Source organism: Bos taurus, chromosome 1 (genome assembly GCF_002263795.3).
Source record: "Bos taurus isolate L1 Dominette 01449 registration number 42190680 breed Hereford chromosome 1, ARS-UCD2.0, whole genome shotgun sequence".
In the NCBI taxonomy this organism is placed as follows: Eukaryota; Metazoa; Chordata; class Mammalia; order Artiodactyla; family Bovidae; genus Bos; species Bos taurus.
The window spans coordinates 52,744,900-52,767,733 of NC_037328.1; the positions used below are offsets into that span (position 1 = coordinate 52,744,900).

Below are 22,834 nucleotides of genomic sequence, written 5' to 3' on the forward strand. Positions count from 1 at the left end.
CATTGTATATATGTACCAAAACTTCCTTATCCATTCATCTGCTGATGGACACTGAGGTTGTTTCCATATCCTAGCTACTGTAAACAGTGCTACAATGAACACTGGGATACATGTGTCTCTTTCAATTTTGATTTCTTCAGTGCGTATGCCCAGCACTGGGATTGCTGGGTGGTATGACAGTTCTATATCCAGTTTTTTTACGGAATCTCCACACTGTTCTCCATAGTGGCTGTACTAGTTTGCATTCCCAACAACAGTGTTAGAGGGTTCCCTTTTCTCTACACCCTCTCCAGCACTTATTGTTTGTAGACTTTTTGATGGCAGCCATTCTGACCGGCGTAAGATGGGTACCTCACTGTGGTTTTGATTTGTGTTTTCTGATAAGTGATGTTGAGCATCTTTTTATGTGTTTGTTAACCAACTGTATGTCTTCTTTGGAGAAATGTCTGTTTAGTTCTTTGGCCCGCTTTTTGATTGGATTGTTCATTTTTCTGGCATTGAGCTTCATGAGCTGCTTGTATATTTTGGAGATTAATACCTTGTCAGTTGTTTCATTTGCTATTAGTTTCTCCCAATCTGAAGCCTGCCTTTTCACCTTGCTTATAGTTTCCTTCATTGTGCAAAAGCTTTTAAGTTTAATTAGGTCCCATTTGTTTATTTTTGTTTTTATTTCCATTATTCTGGGAGGCGGGTCATAAAGGATCTTGCTGTGATTTATGTCAGAGAGTGTTCTACCTATGTTTTCCTCTAAGAGGTTGACAGTTTCTAGTCTTACATTTAGACCTTTAATCCATTTTGTTTATTTTTGTGTATGGTGTTAGAAAGTGTTCTAGTTTTATTCTTTTACAGGTGGTTGACCAGTTTTCCCAGCACCACTTGTTAAAGAGATTGTCTTTTCTCCATTGTATATTTTTGCCTCCTTTGTCAAAGATAAGGAGTCCATAGATGTGTGGATTTATCTCTGGGCTTTCTATTTTGTTCCAGTGATCAGTATATCTGTCTTTTTGCCAGTACCATACTATCTTGATGACTGTAGTCATCAAGTGTCGTCTGGAGTCAGGCAGATTGATTCCTCCAGTTTCATTCTTCTTTCTCAAGATTGCTCTGGCTATTCAAGGTCTTTTGTGTTTCCATACAAATTGTGAAGTTATTTGTTCTAGTTCCATGAAAAATACCATGGGTAGCTTGATAGGGATTGTGTTGAATCTACAGATTGCTTTGATTGGTGTACTCATTTTCACTATATTGATTCTTCCAATCCACAAACATGGTATATTTCTCCATCTATTTGTGTCATCTTTGATTTCTTTCATCAGTGTTTTATAGTTTTCCATATATAGGTCTTTTGTTTCTGTTCAGTTCAGTTCAGTTGCTCAGTTGTGTCCGACTCTTTGTGACCCCATGAATCGCAGCACACCAGACCTCCCTGTCCATCACCAACTCCCGGAGTTCACTCAGACTCACGTCCATCGAGTCAGTGATGCCATCCAGCCATCTCATCCTCTGTCATCCCCTTCTCCTCCTGTCCCCAATCCCTCCCAGCATCAGAGTCTTTTCCATCGAGTCAACTCTTCGCATGAGGGTAAATTTATTCCTAAGTATTTTATTCTTTTTGTTGCAATGGTGAATGGGATTGTTTCCTTAATTTCTGTTTTTTCACTGTTAGTGTATAGGAATGCAAGGGATTTCAGTGTGCTAGTTTTATATACTGCAATTTTACTATATTAATTGATTAGCTCTAGTAATTTTCTGGTGGTATCTTTAGGGTTTTCTATATAGAAGATCATGTCATCTGCAAATAGTGGGAGTTTTACTTCTTCTTTTCCAATCTGGATTCGTTTTATTTCTTTTTCTTCTCTGACTGCTGTGGCTAGGACTTCCAAAACTATGTTGAATAGTAGTGGTAAGAGTGGGCACCCTTGTCTGGTTGCTGATTTTAGGGGAAATACTTTCAATTTTTTACCATTGAGGATGTTTGCTGTGGGTGTGTTGCATACGCCTTTTATTATGTTGAGGTATGTTCCTTATATGCCTGCTTTGTGGAGAAGTTTTTTTTTTATCATAAATGGGTGTTGACAAAAGCGAATTTTGTCAAAAGTTTTCTCCACATCTGTTGAGATAATTATATGGTTTTTATCTTTAAATTTGTTAATATGGTGTATCACATTGACTGACTTGTGAATACTGAAGAATCCTTGCATCCCTGGGATAAAGTCCACTTGTCATGATGCATGATCTTTTTAATATACTGTTGGATTCAGTTTGCTAGAATTTTGTTGAGGATTTTTGCATCTATGTTCATCAGTGATATTGGCCTGTAGTTTTCTTTTTTGTGTGGCATCTTTGTCTGGTTTTGGTATTAGAGTGATGGTGGTCTCATAGAATGAGTTTGGGAGTTTACCTTCCTCTGCAATTTTCTGGAAGAGTTTGAGTAGGCCAGGTGTTAGATCTTCTCTAAATTTTTGGTAGAATTCACTTGTGAAGCCATCTGGTCCTGGGCTTTTTTGTTTGTTGGAAGATTTTTAAATACAGTTTCAATTTCCGTGCTTGTGATGGGTCTGTTCAGATTTTCTATTTCTTCCTGGTTAAGTTTTGGAGGGCTATACTTTTCAAAGAATTTGTTTCTTCCAAGTTGTCCGTTTTATTGGCATATAATTGCTCATAGTAGTTTTTTATGACCTTTTGTATTTCTGTGTTGTCTGTTGTGATTTCTCCATTTTCATTTCTAATTTTGCTGATTTGATTGTTCTCCCTTTTTCCCTTAATGAGTCCAGCTAATGGTTTGTCTATTTTATCTTCTCAAAGAACCAGCTTTTAGTTTTCGTTGATTTTTGCTACAGTCTCCTTCCTTTCTTTTTCATTTATTTCTGCTCTGATTTTTATTATTTCTTTTTTTATTTTTATTTTTATGATTTCTGTCCTACTAACTTTGGGGTTCTACTGCTCTTTTTCTATGTTGCTTTAGGTATAAAGTTAGGTTGTTTATTTGAGGTTTCTCTTGTTTCTAAGATAGGCTTGTATTGCTACGAATCTCCCTCTAAGCACTGCTTTTACTGAATCCCATAGATTTTGGGTTGTCATGTTTTCATTTTCACTTGTTTCTTTTGATTTCCTTTTCAATTTTGTCCATGGTGATCTGTTGGTTATTCAGAAGTGTGTTGTTTAGCCTCCATATGTTTGTGTTTTTAATAGTATTTTTCCTTTTTTTGCTGTTGCTGACATCTAATCTTACTGCATTGTGATCAGAAAAGATGCTTGAAATTATTTCAATTTTATAAAATTTACCAAGGCTAGATATATGACCCAGGATGTGATCTATCTGTCCCATGTGCACTTGAGAGAAGGTTGAAATCCATTGTTTTTGGGTGAAATGCAGATATCAATTAGGTTTAACTGGTCCTCTGTATCATTTAAAGCTTGTGTTTCCTTGCTAATTTTCTATTTGGTTGATCTATCCATAGGTGTGAGTGGGGTACTAAAGGCCCCCACTATTATTGTGTTGCTGTTAATTTCCCCTCTCATACTTATTAGCATTTGCCTTATGTATTGAGTTGCTCCTATGCTGGGCATATATATAATTGTTATATCTTCTTCTTGGATTGAGCCATTGATCACTATATACTGTCCTTCTTTGTCTCTTATTACGGTCTTTATTTCAAAGTCTACTTTCTGATATGAGTATTGCTACTCCTGCTTTCTTTTGGTCTCCATTTGCCTAAAATATCTTTTTCCAGCCCCTCACTTTCTGTCTGTATGTGTCCCTAGATTTGAAGTGGGTCTCTTGTAGACATCATATACAGGGGTCTTGTTTTTATATCCATTCGGCCAGTCTTTGTCTTTTGATTGGGGCATTTAACCCATTTACATTTAAAGTATTTATAAGTATGATCCTTTGCCACTTACTTTGTTGTTTTGTATTCATTTTTATAAACTTTTTCTGTGTTCCCTAGCCAAAGAAGATCCTTTAGCATTTGTTGACGAGTTGGTTTGGTGGTGCTGAATTGTCTCAGCTTTTGCTTGTCTGTAAATCTTATAAAATTTATTGAGACTGTTTTGTGGCCCAGCACATTATCTATCTTGGAGCATATTCCCTGTGCACTTGAAAAGAGTGTGTACTATGTTGGTTTTGAATGGAATATCCTATATATGTGTGTATGCTCATATATATATGTGTGTGTGTGTGCTCATATATGTGTGTGTGTGTGTGTGTATCTGTTCAGTTCAGTTCAGTCACTCAGTCGTGTCTGACTCTTTGCAACTCCATGAATCACAGCACGCCAGGTCTCCCTGTCCACCACCAACTCCCAGAGTTCACTCAAACTCATGTCCTTCGAGTCAGTGATGCCATCCAGCCATCTCATTCTCTGATATCCCCTTCTTCTCCTGCCCCCAATCCCTCCCAGCATCAGGGTCTTTTCCAATGAATCAACTCTTTGCATGAGGTGGCCAAAGTATTGGAGTTTCAGCTTCAGTATCAGTCCTTCCAATGAACACCCAGGACTGATCTCCTTTAGAATGTACTGGTTGATCTCCTTGCAGTCCAAGGGACTCTCAAGAGTCATCTGTATGTATATATAAGTTACATGAAGCCTGACAAGTAATTTTCTGTGCAGATGATCTATTCACTGATGTAAGTGGAGTATCAAAGTAACCAACTACTGTATTACTGTCAATTTTCCTATTATTTGTTAATACTTGCTTTATATACATTAGGTGCTCCTTTGTTGGATACATAAATACTTTTGAATGTTATATCCTCTTCTTGGATTGAGCCATTTGTCCTTATGTAACACCTTCTCTTTTTTTGTCTTCTATTAAAGTCTTTGTTTTAAAGTCTATTTTGGTTGATATGAGTACAGCTGTTCAGCTTTCTGTTTGTTTCCATTTGCATCAACATATTTTCCCAGCCTTTTATTTCCAGACCATGTATGTCTTTGGGTTTGAAGTGAGTTTTTTGTAGGCAGCACATAGATGGATCTTGTTTTTGTGTCCAATCAACCATCCTGTGTCTCTTGGTTGGAGCATTTAATCCATTTACATTTAAAGTGATTACTGATAGGTATGCACTTTTATTGCCATTTTGTTAATTATTTTCTGATTGCTTTTGTAGTTCTTTTCTGTTTCTTTCTTCTTTTAGTTTCTTCCCTCATGGTTTGATGATTTTTAGTTTTGTGTTTGGGCTCCTTCTCCTTTACTTTTTGTGTATATATTATAGGCTTTTGGTTTGTGGTTATCATGAAGTTTACATATATGGATCTATCAGCAGATTATTTTAAGCTGATAGTCACTGAAGTTCAAATACATTCTGAAACTGTTTTTACTCCTCCCTACTCTCAAACCATGTTTTATGTTTTTGATGTCATATTTATATCTTTCTATTCTGTACACACAAATAACACTCACTGTATATAGTTACATTTGATTTTACAAAAAATTATTTTTTGTCATTTAACCTTCACTTTTTAAGTGACAATCCTTTGTCCTTTGAGGATGACCTAGGATGAGATAGATGGCATCACTGACTCGATGGGCATGAGTTTGAGAAAGCTCCAGGAGATGGTACAGGGAAGGCTGGTATGCTGCAGTCCAGGGGATCACAAAGAGATGGACATGATTGAAAGACTGAACTGACCATACTTTTGACTTCAGTTATTGTATTCTTCAGTTCTGATGGATTCTTTTCTTCTATTCTCTAACTCCTTGTTGAAGTTTTCACTGTTTTCATCCATTCTTCTCCAGACTAGTAAGCATCTTTATGATTATTACCTTAAACACTTTATCAGGAAAATTGCTTATCTGTTTCATTTGGCTCTTTTTCTGAGAGTTTCTCTTGTTTTTTCATTTGAAACATATTCCTCTGTCTCCTCATATTGCCTAATTCTCTGTTTATTTCTAGATATTAGGTAGGTCCATTACACCTCCTAATCTTAGATAAGTGGCCTTATGTGGGAGATGTCTTATGGGGCCCAGTGTCAAGGTTCTCTATGGCCACCAGAGCCAGATACACCAGAAGTATCTCCTGTGTGTGCTCTTCTATTGTGGTGAGGCTGACTCCTGCAGGCACACTGGTAGGCATGATAGACTTCCCAACACTGCTGGCTGTGCAACCTGTCAGTCTATGACTATTACCAGTCTCATGACTGCTGGTGGGCTGTGCCAGCCCCAGGTGCTAATATGTGAGAGAGACAATTCCAACATGGTGCCCACCAGCTCAGGCATCAAGAGGGGTACTACAAGATCACAAAAATGGCTGCCACCAGCATCTCAGTTCTGGGGGGTAATCCCAGCTGCCTATGGTCTCCTAGCAAGGCTCTCCATGAAAAGTCACTGGGTCTGACCCAGACAGCTGTCAAGTGCTACCTCTGTGCTGGGACTTGAAGCAAATATGCTTTTGGACACACCCTTTAAGAGCAAAGTCTTGGTATACCACAGTCACTGGTTCTCCCAAACCTAAGTACCACCAGTATTCAAGGTCAGATACTTTGGGCACTTGAACTGCACTGTTCTTGCCTGGAAAATTTTATGGACAGAGAAGCCTGGTGGGCTACAGTCCATGGGGTCACAAAGAGTCGGACATGACTGAATGCATGTGCGTGTGTGCATGCATGCACGTGTGCACGCACGCACACACACACACACACACACACACACATACTTGGTTTAGGACCTCCAGGATGGGGAGCCAGATGTGGGGCTTGACCCCTCAGGGAGGATCTCCACTGCTGTGATTTTCCTCCCACTTAAGGACCCCAAGTGTGGGTTCTGACCAGACCACATCTCTGCCCCTCCTACTCATCTGGTTGTGGTTTCCTCTTTACAGTTGTAGAATATGTTCTCTATCAGTCTTTGGGTCATTCTCAGAGACAGCTGCTCTGAAAACAGTTGTATTATAACTTTGATGTGCCAGGGGAGGTTGTAAGCTCAGGGTGTTTATATGCTGCCATCTTGATTCCTTCTTCTACAACATCCTATCTTATCACCAATGAAGACTGTAACCATATCTTTACCAAAGAAAATAATATTTTTATATATGTTCTGTAAACATTAAAACCAGCTGAGTCAAGGTACTGTTATTATCAGGATTCACAATGCTAATTCTTAAGAAGTTAAAAAATGAAAACCTTCTGTGGAATTAAAAGTGAACCAAAGTAAACTATGAAGGACAATATAGACTTCAAGGAGAATATTAATATTGATTGCACATTCTTACTTATCACAATATCATACTTGCTAATACAGTTCAGCTAAATTAAACATTTTGCCAACACTGCCTCCCAGAAACAACAATTTAACCACTAAAACATAAATGAAAAATAGAAATAAATACTTACTCACAATACCAAACTGTCCCCAGAACAGAAGTATAGCCAAAACTGGGAAAATAACAATGAGGATATTTTCATTTGGAGAGAACCATGAAACTGGGAAGAAAGAAAACAAAAATCACAATTAACACTTACTATAATCACTTTATAAATCCTAACTGTGACTAGTCAACAATGTATATTATTGTGGAGATGGAAAATAAAAATAATTGAATTAAAAGTTCACCTTTAAAATAAACAAACTATACATATAATTTACTTATACAACAAATTTTACTTATGAAACAAAAAATTATTTATATAAGTGCTTTTCACCACATTTTCCCTAACCTATGACTTCTAGAAGGAGGTGGTACGGCACAGGAATTAAGAACAAGGTTCTACAGCCACAGTGTCTGGCTTTGAAACGCAACGCTAATTTACAATCTCTGTGACCTTGAACAAAGTCTTAACCCCTCTTGTTCTTCAGTGTCCTCATTGTTACACTGGACTATTGTGACTGCTAACAAAGTTAATACATAAAAAAACCTTGGCACTTACCAAGTGCTCAGTAAACATTAACTACAATTATAATTATGCACTGCTACAATGAATACCTGTTACATGTAAATGCCAAGAATTTATCTTAAGCTAACAGTGACGCCTTTCTGTAAAGACTGACTCAGGGTATCAAAGTGAGGAAGTTATACTACTGGGTACCTTCACCTTACTCTGACTAAAACCGGACAGATGTGAGCCCTAGCTTTTCTCAAACTTACTCTAGATTAGAAGATGCATTTATGAATAATTAGGCCTCAAATGATTGTTTACGTGTAAAGTAACATGAGGGGCTTTAGGTATTAAGTGAAGTGAAGTGAAAGTCACTCAGTCGTGTCTGACTCTTTGCAACCCCATGGACTTTACAGTCCATGGAATTCTCCAGGCCAGAATACTGGAGTGGGTAGCCTTTACCTTCTCCAGGGGATTTTCCCAACCCACGGATCACACCCAGGTCTCCCGCATTGCAGGCGGATTCTTTACCAGCTGAGCCACAAGGGAAGCCCAAGAATACCAGAGTGGGTTAGCTTATCCCTTCTTCAGCGGATCTTCCTGACCCAGGAATCGAACATGGGTTTCCTGCATTGTAGGCGGATTCTTTACCAACTAAGCTATTAAGGAAGCTTCTATTAATTGTGCAAAGAGCCGACTCATTAAAAAAGACCCTGATGCTGGGAAAGATTAAGACAAAAGAAGAGGACAGCAGAGGATGAGATGGTTAGACAGCATTACTGACTCAATGGACATGAACTTGAGCAAACTGTGGGAGATAGTAGAAGACAGGGAAGGCTGGCATGCTGCAGTCCATGGGATCACAAAGAGTCGGATACGACTTGGTGACCGAACAACAACAACAATTAAGTGTGTTACAAGTTACCTAGAGAATGATATTATAAAATGATACATTCTATATAAAAGAAATTGTGATGTTAAGTCTTCAAAGAAGGTTTGTTGAGTACTTTAAAAAAATTAAGTTTAGTTGCATCTTAAGACCATAATTTTACCTGTGAAATTTCTTCTCTAACAATAAAGCAAAGTAAATGCACTGAAAGCATTTCAGAGTTTGTCTGTATAGAGGGAAATCCTAATTTTATCCAAAGCAAGCACTCATGTTCTTCTAAAATTAACTCTTTCAAATCTTCCACTGTTCTGCCTCTTTATCAGCAAGTAAGGAAACTATCTGGCTTTCATACAGTAAGGCTAACTATGCATTTCCCACCTTAGCTTATAATGTTAAGCTCTGGTAGATGTTAACAATAATCCACAGAATATAATAATGTTATAAACTCTATCTCACAGATATTTGCTTTCCATAATCTAACATTTTGCCCTACACATGCAGAGATTCAATTGGTTTGTTGCTGAAGGTCCCAACAGTCAAAAAATAGTGAGTGAATGAAAGACAGCTTTTTTGGGTGAGGGGTGGATGCTCTCATGGTTGCAGGTCTCTACCAAGAGACAGATGTCTTCTGAATTAATACCTTAATTTCCAACAATTACTGAGCATCTTCCTTTACCAAGAAAAATCCATTTCAATTCAGTCTAAAATCCTACCAAGAGAAACCTTTATGAATTATCCCTAGGTTTTCACATCTAAATGCCCAAAGGATTTAGTAAAAGCTCTATGATTTAATGATTATTCTTAATTGACTTATTTTTCTCTACTTCCTTTATTATTTTGTTTTGAGTTGTGTATATCATTAACTCCCCAAATCCTCACAATTATTACAGGAGGATTAATTAACCCCTCCTTATCATATGGGAAACTAAGGTCTAGATAATTAAGCAACTGACTTCTGACACAAGTTCCCCCTACTCCTTCACCAAACCTACCCTCTCAGTTTCCCCATTTCAGTAGTGGTGACCCCATTTCTCCAGTTGCTCAAGCTAAAAGCCTTGGAATCATCCTTGACTCCATGGTTTCTCTCACACCCTACTTCTGGTCTGACAGTAAATCCTGTGGTTGCTGCTTTCAAGATACAGCCAGTATTTGATCTCATGTTCAAGATGGGCTGAGAAGGAAATGTTATTTCACAGGCCTCCCTGCCTACACAACAGAATGATATTCAACATTCTTGGCATTTATTAACAGAAATCTACCAGTGAAAATAAGAAGTATGTTTGACCTGGTCTGACCACTCATTTTTCATTTATTACACAAAATTTATTAAAAGCCCACCATGGGTAGGGTGGGTTTCCCCAGCAGCTCAGTGGTTAAACAATCTGCCTGCAATGCAGGAGATAAAGGAGATGTGGTTCAGTTCCCTTGATTGGGAAGATCTCCTGGAGAAGGGAATGGTAACCCACTCCAGTATTCTTGCCAGGAAAATCCCATGGAGGGAGGAGTCTGGCAGGCTACAGTCCATATTGTCACAAAGGGTTGGACACAACTGAGCAAGTGAGAATGCATGCATGGATAGGATTTCTTCTAGGTATCTGAGATTCAGCAGTGAACAAGCTAGGTGAAGCCAAGCCTTGAGGAGGGGGAGGGGCTGAGGGACAAGACTCTTGTGGGTAGTAAGGAAAGGCCTCTGGGGAGAGGAACTGGCCCCAAACCTTGGACTGGAAATAGCCTGCCATTTCCAGACAGGGGAGAAGATACACCAAAGGAACAGCAAGTTTGAGCAACTAAATGATGGCCAGTGTGACTAAAATTTAATGATACACGATGAGATGGAAAGAGTTTGCTGGGATTAACATCATGCTGGGTCTTATTAGCTTGTTTAGAAAGTTTGGATTTTATTCTACAATGAAAAGTTATTGGAAAGCGTCAAACAGAAAAATGATTTACTTAAAATCTTCCTTGGTAGCCATGAGGAGAATGGATTACAGAGAAACAGGACTTATCAGAAAGTTAATGCAGCAGTCAGGTAGTAGCACAAAGGTAGGATGTGTTTGACAAATGCAGTCCAGTCTTGTGTTCAGTTTACTCATCAAATTTAAAGTCATAATAGGGAACTGTTACAAAGGAAAGTGACTAGAATGGGGATGCTGAAACTATGAGCAATGATTGAAAGAACTGGGGATTTTTACCTTAGAGAAGAAACTTGGATGAGAAATACCACAGCCCTCCTAGTGAGTGAGAAATTGAAGGGTTGCAAGCTTTAGTTTGATTTCAGGAAGAATTAGAACTGCCTAATAATAGACTAAAATCCTTTGGGAAGTAACAGCTTCCTCATGTCAAACATTTATGTAAAAAGTCTGAATGACCAACTACTTACGGTATGATAGAAGGAAATCATGAATTAGATGGGGAAACAGACTAGATGACTAACAGCTGACTCTATACCTCTAGGCAGAAATAACATGTATAAGAGCTATTTCAAAGATGTGGGGTAGGATTATGAATAAATAACATTATTGACTAAGTGATTCTTAACTGAAACTTATCAAAACCACCTGGGGTTTATCCAAACATCACATACTCTCCAGGGCTTCCCTCATAGCTCAGTTAGTAAAGAATCTGCCTGCAATGCAGGAGACCCCGGTTCCATTCCTGGGTTGGGAAGATCACTGGAGAAGGGATAGGCTACCCACTCCAGTATTCCTGGGCTTCCCTTGTGGCTCAGCTGGTAAAGAACCCACCTGCAATGCAGGAGATCTGGGTTTGATCCCTGGGTTGGGAAGATCCCCTGGAGAAGGAAAAGGCTACCCACTCCAGTATTCTGGCCTGGAGAATTCCATGGACTATACAGTCCATGGGATCATAAAGAGTTGGACATGACTGAGTGACTTTTGTTTCACTTCACTTTACATACACTGCCCTCTCAGCTTTTACTCCAACAATTGTGTGTGTGTGGCTATGGGGGTAGGGGGTGGGTGTCCACAACTTACTCAGTTTAAAATCACTACTGTAATTTATCTTCTCTCATTGACATAAACATGGTACCTCTAACTGGTAAGATGGGAAAAGTATGATGATCACTGAATTGGATATTCAAATATAAAATGAGATTCTAGGGTAAAACCAATGTTTTATATAAAATTATGTATATGACCTAAAAGATGATGCTGTGAAAGTGCTGCGCTCAATACACCCACAAATTTGGAAAACTCAGCAGTGGCCACAGGACTGGAAAAGGTCAGTTTTTACTCCAATCCCAAAGAAAGGCAATGCCAAAGAATGCTCAAACTACCGCACAGTTGCACTCATCTCACATGCTAGTAAAGTAATGCTCAACATTCTCCAAGCCAGGCTTCAGCAACACGTGAACCGTGAACTTCCAGATGTTCAAGCTGGTTTTAAGAAAAGGCAGAGGAACCAGAGATCAAATTGCCAACATCTGCTGGATCATGGCAAAAGCAAGAGAGTTCCAGAAAACCATCTATTTCTGCTTTATTGACTATGCCAAAGCCTTTGACTGTGTGGATCACAATAAACTGTGGAAAATTCTGAAAGAGATGGGCATATCAGACCACCTGACCTGCCTCTTGAGAAATCTATATGCAGGTCAGGAAGCACCAGTTAGAACTAGACATGGAACAACAGACTGGTTCCAAATTGGAAAAGGAGTACATCAAGGCTGTATATTGTCACCCTGCTTACTTAACTTCTATACAGAGTACATTATGCGAAATGCTGGGCTGGAAGAAGCACAAGCTGGAATCAAGATTGCTAGGAGAAATATCAATAACCTCAGATATGCAGATGACACCACTCTTATGGCAGAAAGTGAAGAGGAACTAAAGAGCCGCTTGATGAAACTGAAAGAGGAGAGAGAAAAAGTTGGCTTAAAGCTCAACATTCAGAAAACTAAGATCATGGCATCTGGTCCCATCACTTCATGGGAAATAGATGGGGAAACAGGGGAAACAGTGTCAGACTTTACTTTTGGGGGCTCCAGAATCACTGCAGATGGTGATTGCAGCCATGAAATTAAAAGACACTTACTCCTTGGGAGGAAAGTTATGACCAATCTAGATAGCATATTAAAAAGCAGAAACATTACTTTGTTAACAAAGGTCCATCTAGTCAAGGCTATGGTTTTTCCGGCAGTCATGTATGGATGTGAGAGTTGAACTATAAGGAAAGCTGAGCACCGAAGAATTGATGCTTTTGAACTGTGGTGTTTAAGACTCTTGAGAGTCTCTTGGACTGCAAGGAGATCCAACCAGTCCATCCTAAAGGAGATCAGTCCTGGGTGTTCATTGGAAGGACTGATGTTGAAGCTGAAACTCCAATACTTTGGCCACCTCATGTGAAGAGTTGATTCATTGGAAAAGACTCTGATGCTGGGGGGGATTGGGGGCGGGAGGAGAAGGGGATGACTGCCGGGAGCCAGCACAGGAGTCCCCACCCATGACAAGGTCATGCAGGAGAGCTCTGATGGGCAAGGCGAGTCAGAGCTCGAGGGGGTCTGCCCTCCGGACCTGCCTGAGCATCTACCCCAAAACCAAAATCTGTCTGTTTTACTATTTTATGACTTTCACCAACTCTTCTGACATTAACGGGGGGCTATCCCTGACCACCTTTCTCTGTAAGAAAATCAACTTGAAACTCTAATTAATAAGTCTCCTGGGCATAATAGGAGTGTTTCAATTCAAACCCCTCTGATGACTTTCTAGCTTGCCTGACAGGTTTGTTCAGATTCACAGCCTCCCAACCATGAAAGGCACGGGAAGCTTAAGATATTCTAACAATGCAGAGCTTCTCAGAGAGTTAAAATCGTTAAAATAGAACTAGTAGAGGATTTCTTTGTTGAGCTAATGCTTGCTGCCAAGTTTCCATATCCCTTACCTACTGTGTCCCTAGGAGTGTATTGATTAATATAGTTGGTGTATAGAAATGTAAGTAGTAGCTTTAATGTTTGTAACCTTGGACCCTTGAGTTAATTCTTTTCTTGTTATAGCCCACCACACTTTTTCCCTGTAGGAATGCAACTTTATCTAATGCTTTTGGAGGGTGGCGCCTGACTTTAGAATAATCACCTTTAGAGAAAAATAAGTTTTCTCAAGAAAAGTTAACAGGCCTCCTGGCCAGATGATGTAAATCACCTAAAACTTTTGCATATGATAAGTTTGCAGAAAGAAAGCCTGGCTTCCATAAGGATCAAGGACTGCTGACCTTGCATGACTCTACCCCTTCCCCCATTATCCTTTATGCACAACTTAAGGTATAAAAACTACTTTGGAAAATAAAGTGCGGGCCTTGCTCACCGAAGCTTGGTCTCCCCATGTCATTCTTTCTCTTTCCTTTTCCTTTTCAGGCTGATCTCCTGGAGCGGAGGGGCCCTCTGCGTTCACTTTCCTGCCTGGGCTTCTAAGACCCACTCGAGAAGGTGCCTAAGGTGGGGCACCTTCAGCTATTTGAGAGGGCGCCTGTGGCCTACGTGAACAGAGCAAGTCCTGTGCTGGGGCTTTATTGGCTTTCTGCGTAAACCAAGAAATATCAGCCTCTTTTCTCTCCTCTATTTTCTTAACTGCAAAATTCTTTCCTTATCTTTTTCTCTTTTTATCTATCCTTTCACCAACGCCATCCTCCCGAGGGAATCCCTGGATCCAGCCAGGGCTGGACCCCGGCAGACGACAGAGGATGAGATGGTTGGATGGCATCAGCGACTCAATGGACATGAGTCTGGGTGAACTCCGGGAGTTGGTGATGGATAGGGAGACCTGGCATGCTGTGGTTCATGGGATCGCAAAGAGTCGGACACCTGAGCAACTGAACTGAACTGAACTGAACTCATGTATATGATCACTTTCCTGGTCGCTCAGTGGTAAAGAATCCACCTGTCAATGCAGGAGATGTGAGTTCCATCCCTGGATCTGAAGGAAATGGCAACCCACTCCAGTATTCTTACCTGGGAAATCCTATGGACAGAGGAGCCTGGAAGGCTACAGTCCATGGGGTTGCAAAAGAGTTGGACACAACTTAGTGACTAAACAACAACAACTCCTTCAAATATATACAAGGTACACCTCCATGCACAAAGAACACATTTCCATAAAAGAAGATCACAATAAATTCAAGCCACATTTTTAGTGATGCTTTAGGATTGTGAAGGGGTTTTTCTGATGCATTGACTTGGCTAAGATATAATCCCTAATTATTTAATCAAAGCCAGAATTCTAAGGTGGTTCCCAAACCCTGTCCCCTGCAAGCCTTTTTTTTTTAAAAACTCCTTCCCCTTGAGGGATGGGGCCTGTGAACATGATGGATTTCATTCCCATGATTATGTTGTGTCACATGGCAAAGGGATTTTGCTGACTGTAAATTAAGGTCCCCAATCAGCTGACTTTGAAAAAGAGTGATTATTCTTGAGGGAGAGGAGGCAAACCTAATAAGACCTTAAAAGGATCTGGATTGTTCTAGCCAAAAAAAATAAAAAATCAACATGTGCAAAGGAATCAATAAGAAGAAGATTATTCTTAGCTGACTTTAAATATGGAAGAGGTTCTGGAGCAAGAATGGAGCAACCTCTAGGAACTAAGCGAAGCCCTCATCAGACATCCAGCAAAGAAACAGGGACCTCAGTTCTACAACCACAAGGAAATTAATTTTTCCACAACCATGTGTGCTTGGAACATACCCTGAGCACAGCCTTCAAACATCTTGATTTTAGCCTCATAAGACTGAATGGAGAACCTAGTTATACCATGACCACAACTGTGATCTGCAAAGTGCTGAGCTAATAAATGGGTGCAGTTTAAAGCTGCTACATTTGTGGTTGTTTGCACATGCACTAGAAAACCAACACAAGGATCTCAAAATGCCTTCATGTCAACATTAGGAACATAACACATTTCATGTTGATAATAACGGAAATGGCAACTTTTCTAAACTTGAACAGACCTTTTAAAACAAAACCCTAAGAGCTTACTCAGAAAAAAGTAAAGATTTATGCTTCTAAGTTTTTGAATCACTATACTATACATACAAATAAGAGTAACACATTATATAACTATTATTATTTACATTTAGTAATTTGGTTGTTTACAAGATGTTTTCATGGCAACCATATGCAGTGGTAGTAAACATACTGGTTTTAAAGAAAGACAAAACTAGGTTAAAATCTTGGCTATGACACTGATTTTGAACAAGTACTCAAAATCTCTTACTTCATGTGTTAAATGGTAAGACTTATAACTAACTCCCAGAGTTCTTAAATTAAAGACACAATAAACATAAACTACTTGGTCTTATAAGATTATTTTACCGCGGTACTGTACTATCACTTCCCTGAAATCAGGGATCTCGCCTTAGTCATCACTGAATCCAGTGCCCAGGACACTGCCCAGCACACAGTAGGTGCTCAATAAATCTCTGGTTAAGTAAGCAAGACATTTTGAGAAAGACTTTGATGAAATGGTCTGCATTTAGTGGGTAAAAACAGAGGGCCTGACAGGTTGACTTTCTTATCCAAATTTTCTTGAACTAGAAAATAAAAATGTATATAAAAAGCTTTCTAAATTTGAGTCCTGTGCTCTGTCCATGGTACCATACTATACATAGGCACCAGAGGTATATAAAATATATATATATAAAAGATTTTCTATATATTTGACAGTAGTTCTAAAATACTTAAAAGAATGGCACAAAGAATGGCCACCTTTAATCCACATTCTACTAAGTATAATTCTCTATGACACAATTTCAGTTCCTCATCTATGCCTAAAAAATTGGTTTCTATTGCCTAAATCCCCAATGTCCATATGAGGGCAAGTTCCATTATCACAATACATTTGTATTCCACTGTAACAGTCCTGCTCCAGTTAACTTTTTGTCGGAAGAAGGTTCTTTTTTTTTTTTTTCCCAGTAAAAAATGGATGCAAAACAATGATATGACAACAGCAGATGCTAGCAAGGAGGTGAAGAAATGAGATCACTCATATGCTGCTGATGGGGTGTCAAATGGACCAACCACTCTGGAAACCAGTTCGATGGTTCCCTTAAAAACTAAGCATACACATGCAAACAACCAAATAATCTGTACTTATTCAGAGAGGTGAACACTATGCCCACCTAAAAAACTTCTACATGATTGTAATAGCCAAAAACTGGAAACACTCAAGATGTCCTAAAACAGGTGAACAGTTAAACGAGCTGTGATATGCCTATACCATGGAATATTACTCAGCCAAAAAACACAGAAAGAGAACAAACTGATACGGGCAACAACTTGGTTACATCTCAAGGGCACTGTGCTGACCGAAAAAAGCCAGTCTCAAAAGATTACACACTGTATGATTCCATTTACATGACAGCACTAACGTGACAAAACTATGGACAAGGGGAACAAATCAGTCCTTGCCAGGTCAGCGTGAGGGAGAGCTTTGTGCTAAAGAAATCGTTCTACGTCCTGATTGCAGTGGTAGTTACACAAATATACATATCACAAAATGACAAAGAAATACCCACATATTGTACCACTGTCAACTTCCCAGTTTTGTTTTTTTTTAAAGTTACACAAGATTTAAGCATTAGGGGTAACTTAGAAAAGAGTACACAGCACCCAGTACTGTTCTGTTTTATTTTTGTGAATTTTTTATTTCTGTGAACTTCCTATGAGTCTATAGTTATTTCAAAAAATAAACAATGAGTGCAAAGCCAAATGTCTGAGACCTCTGGTGGAATTTCATACATTCTCACCAATGAATACTTCCTCAATGAATACTTCCTCCAATGAATACTTCTCTCCAAATAATACTTCCTCATTTGAATGGTCCCAAAGTAAACATAGTTCATATTTTTATAGGGTACTTTGAAAATAAAGAAAAATAAAACAATCACAGACACACAAAATTATACACTTTCTCTTCATCTCCAGATGCTGGTATTCCTTTCCCATTCATTTCATTCCATCTCCTGGCCTTTCAAGTCTCATATCTTGAGATTACCTCTCGGTGACCTACACAACTACCAAATGATTGATCCCTATGTCTTGTTTTTTCATTCCAATAAAACTGTACATTCCTTCAGAAAAAGTTTCAACTAGATATTAGATTATGCAATTCCAGATTCGACCCCCTGTTGAAAGGTATACTTTAAAATAAATAAAACAAAAAAAGCTCTTCAGCCTAAATTAGTACAACTTAATACAAGATACAATGTAAGAGAGATTTCTGAGCAGAAAAGCCTTCCAGATTCTGCTAGCCTACTCTAAGCCATCTCTCAGCCTCTCCTCATGGTGCAAGAATCCCTCTTACAACCGCAGGCCAGCTTCACAGCTTGACACCATCCTTTATAAAACAAACATCCCAAGAACACAATTCACACCTATAAAGCACTTCAGTTCACATAGTGCTTGTACACAAGGGACCTCATTTGGTGCTCATCAGACTGTTAGGATAAGACATAAAGGCAGGAATCTATCTTCATCCCCATGTTAGAGATGAGGTAACTTGACTTGGCAAAGTAACTGCTCAACAGCATAAAGGTGAACAGTTAGGTTGCAGAATAGGGGATATAACCCGGATCTGCTGATTTCATAATACTAAGCAATGTTAAAGGATTCTATCAACCCAAGCACCTCATTCCCAGTGTGGTAAGAGACATTTATTAATGGTAAATGCAAGAAGAACAGAGGCAAATAGTGGATCCAATGGAACCGATCTGAGTCCACGAAAAGAGCAGGTTCTCAAAATATGGTCTAATCCTGAGATCAGTAATATAGCTAGCAATTCTAAATAGAGATTTCAAAACAGAAAGCTGAAATGTACCTCTGTGTGGCTGAAGAACTTAGCTGGCACTGCAAGGAATAGGAAAGAAATGAAAACTTTTTACTCAGCTAACTTTACTGCTTTATGCAACTCACCAACTCAGAAAGGGCAGGATCGTGCTACTATAATCAAAGCTGAATTTAAATATATTAAATTGAATCCCTAGCTCTCCCACTTCTTAGCCAAGGTGGGGAGGGGGGAACAACACCAAAGCAAGGCTAAGCACAGGAAATCTCAAGGAATCAGCTATGATAACATGATTTTTAATATTCTTATTCTCCTCCTAATCTGTTCTTTCCAGAGGAAGCATGTTTGGGACTTGGCAACCCTTGATCAAAGTGTAAGGTTAAAAAACAAAAAGGTGAAATAATTGGGAAAAAGGCTTGAAAATAAATCACATGAAAGAAAATACTTCTGATGGCAGCAAACAAAACCTCAGAGGACATGACCCCTGGACTGCTCCCTGCAAATGTCACAGTCCTCAGACCTAAAGTCTGAGGACCATACAATGCACAAATTATCAACCAACAAAGGAGATTTATTGAGAAAAGGAGAAGAGCAAATAAGATAAAACTCATGATCTTAATGCTGCTAAACACTCCAACATTAAGTATTAATAGTATGCTTTTTGATTCAAAGAAGTTCCTAGCCCCATTTTACCCTCCTTTAACAGGATCATGTTGCTGCAGAAGAAATAACAGGGAAACTTTATAGAAGTCTTACCAACACGATATTTTAGTTCTATGATGGTTTCCCCTTCTCTGCTCAACTCCGTTACTTCGCAAGTGTAGTTTCCTAAGACGGCATCACTTTTAGCCATCTTCAAAGAGGCAATGCCACGCAGTAATTCTGATGGTGCGATTTCTGCACTAGAAAAGTTACTGCTAGGCTTGGACATCCGCTGACTTCCATCAAAGATGAAAATGTTTTCTCCTTTAAATTTCCATCTGACATACAATTCAGTAATGTTCTTCGTCTCCACATTATTAACAAAACATGGGATGACAACGGTTTGATTGCAAAGGGTATATTCTACCGATTTGATTGCATTAAATATTAGTTGAGCTGAACCTGGAAAAGAGAAATAAAATTGTTTCATTTCATACAGAATACTATGAGATCTTAGGTATGTTACAAATTCTTAAGATAAAGAGAAGTGCTTCTATTGTTCACTTAAGCAAGTAAGCAACTATAGGGAAGATGGGTGAAGTGAAAAGAACAAATTATTTTAATATTAATGTGCTCAGCTGATAGACAACACTGTACCTCTTCTTTATTCATTCCCACTAACACAAAATATACATTCTCATGTATCCTGGGAATAAACTCAGCAACTGTGTTAGAACATGCAGATGTAGTATCTGGCTTTGGAAACTCTGAAGCTTGTGTATTCTGATATTTAAAGAAAAATACTGACTTTACTATGAGAAAATTTTTAAATTGAAAGTAAAATCAAATAATATATTCAGTCTCAACTTCTATACATTTTCTCCAAATAGAATTTGCTAAACTGATAGGAAGTTTATTTCTATCCCTAGGTTGCATTTCCAAAAAAGGTAGCAGGCTCCACTGTACTTAAATATAAAAAGTAAATCACATGAATCACATCACATCTTTCCACTAGGATGGTAAGCCTTAGAATGCTAAGGATTAAGAAAAAAAAATATTCTCTACAGCTATTTTTCCATTGCAAAATACAGACAGCCACAGACATTCAGTATGCACGTATCATAAAGGATTATACACAATTGAATGGCATTTTCCCACTCCCACATTTCACTGAAACTAAGGAACAACTTCCAAATATATATTACAGGTGTCCCTTTCTTCTAGAAACCACAAACCACCCAAAACAAAGACAAGATGCAAGCTGAAACCAAGATCGGATACTACTAATAAGTAGCATGTATCAGATCAACTCTTTTCAATAATATAAACTACTGATTGTTGCCTTATAAAAGAGAGGTTGAGAAATGGGTCCCCTTTCATGTGGAATGTGCAAAAATGTGGACAAACTGTACTTGTTCTCCATATTCTTCAGCCACTTATGACTTCTTTCATGTAAGCAGTGAGTTGGTGTTTCCTTTCAAAAAAGGATTGACAGATATAAATAAAACCTTAGTTTTAATTGTTCATCTTTAAGAATTTTCCTTTATCAGGGGCACAGGATATTATTACTCTAGGAACATAATTACTCTTCAATAAATGCCCACTGAATTGAATGCTGGGCTGCAGCATGGAATATGAACTGAACAATGCTCAGAAGCCTGAGAACAAATCCCATCTCTGTCTGTTACTTTTCAGGGTGAAACCTTAAGCAATTTGCTTAACTTTCTATGCCTTGGTTTACTCTCTATAAGTAAGAGGATCAAAAAATGAACACCGGGCTGCTTCACAGAATTGTGCATGCTAAGTCACTTCAGTCATGTCCGACTCTCTGTGACCCTATGGACTGCAGCTTGCCAGGCTCCTATGTCCACAGGATTCTCCAGGCAAGAATCCTGGAGTGGGATGCCACGCCCTTCTCCAGGGAATCTTCCTGACTCAGGGATCGAGCCTGCATGTCATGCATCTCCTGCAGTGGCATGCAGGTTCTTTACTACTAGCGCCACCTGGGGAGCCCCTCACAGAATTGTGGTCAGCATCAATGGAGAAAACATTGGTAAGTGCTCTGTACTGTGCTATAAATATGTAAGGTCATACTATAAAAACTAGGCACTCCAGCATCTTAATGTAATGCTCTGGACCTTCTCTGACTGGCAGGTCTAAACTGTTACATTTCTGGGAACTGCAGTCTAAATCAACCCTGTGGTCATCCACAGTTCACCTTCCCCCAGTTCTCTCCGTTTCTAGCCACCTAAATATCAGGAAGCTCTAGACAAAACCTGGACTTCCAACTGCATTCTTCAAAACACTGGAGTTATGAATTATTTCCCCTGAGAAATAAGCACTGGGTGGAGACTATAGAGTGTACAAGGACAGAAGAAAGGGGTTATGATGCTGGAATTAGAAAAGAAGGAAAGTGTCAGAAACTATGGTCAATGATTTTGAAACGGACTAAAAGATTACCAGGAGTCCTTTCAACGGGGTGCTGGGCCTTATCGGACAGATCCGTTTGGAATAACTCTATAGCAGCCTGGGCCTCTTGCCAAGACTAGGCTGTTTTTACAGTTTTGTAAGATGTAGAAAACTGATGGTAATGCAAACGATTCATAACCATAGAGATACAAACAAACTTTGTTCTGCAGTTGATTTGGACCTGTTGGAAGAGAGGAATTTTTTTTAAAAATTACATTTTAGGGACTTCCCTGGCAGTCCAGTGGTTAAGACAGTGCTTCCACTGCACGGGGCACGGGTTTGATCCCTGGTTGGAAAACTAAGATCCCACATGCCACACAGCATGGGAAAAAAAAAAGATTTTATTGCCCTGAGGACACTGACCAACTTTGCATCTATCCACAGATTCATTTCACCATTCCTGACTGCCTATATGTACATGTGTCTTTCAATTCTTTTTTTAAATTAATATTTATTTGACTGCATTGGGTCCTTAGCCACAGCATGCAGGATCTTTAATTGTCGTGTGCAAATTCTCAGTTGTGGTATATGGGATCTAGTTCCCTGACCAGAGATCAAACCTGGGCCCCCTGCACTGGGAGTGCAGAGTCTTAGCCACTGGACTGCCAGGGAAGTCCCTTCCAATTCTCTTTTAAAACCAAGATGGTTGTACCATCTTGTTGGTTTGCTTGTTAATTAATGTGTGAAATAAAAACTTAGACACATGAGCATTTCATATTTGTTTGAGTCAAACTATACCTCCTAAAAATTATCCTTTAATTAAAGAGATACAAGTGAAGAGCTAAGTTACCTCAGCAAAGTTTTTTAGAAGCGACGGGGAAGCCTGGTGGGCTGCCTTCTATGGGGTCGCACAGAGTCGGACACGACTGAAGCGACTTAGCAGCAGCAGCAGCAAGTGAGTACAAAGTGGTCAGCAAGCACTCAGTGACTTTATAACTTGTGTTTAGAAAATGAATTTTCTAAAGCATACAGAAAGCACTGATTCCACTGCAGTATTTGTTGTAATATCAATACAGCCATTTTTATAGCTGAAGCAATTTAAGTTTAATAAATGCTGTCAATAAAATTCAAAGTGAAATTGACCTGGATCAACTATAATTTGAATAATCCTTGCACTAACAATTAATAAATACAGTCCAAAAATGTTGCTTCATCAGCTGTTAACTACAACTTCATCCTGTACAAACATTTGTTAAACAGCTATTAAGCAGTGGAATTATTTGATTTGGTTTTTC

At 39.0% G+C, this 22,834-nt stretch overlaps 1 protein-coding gene across 3 annotated transcripts in view; it reads right to left on the reverse strand.

Moving 5' to 3' along the window:
- The window catches only part of CD47 (CD47 molecule), a 66,938-nt gene that overhangs the window by 34,657 nt on the left and 9,447 nt on the right, over window positions 1–22,834 (reverse strand). For all 3 annotated transcript variants that reach the window (XM_059888208.1, XM_005201263.5, NM_174708.2), the window contains 2 exon segments: window positions 19,245–19,592; window positions 7,332–7,421 (listed from right to left, as the gene is read on the reverse strand). In XM_059888208.1, the coding sequence (XP_059744191.1) occupies window positions 7,332–7,421; window positions 19,245–19,592 (438 nt within the window).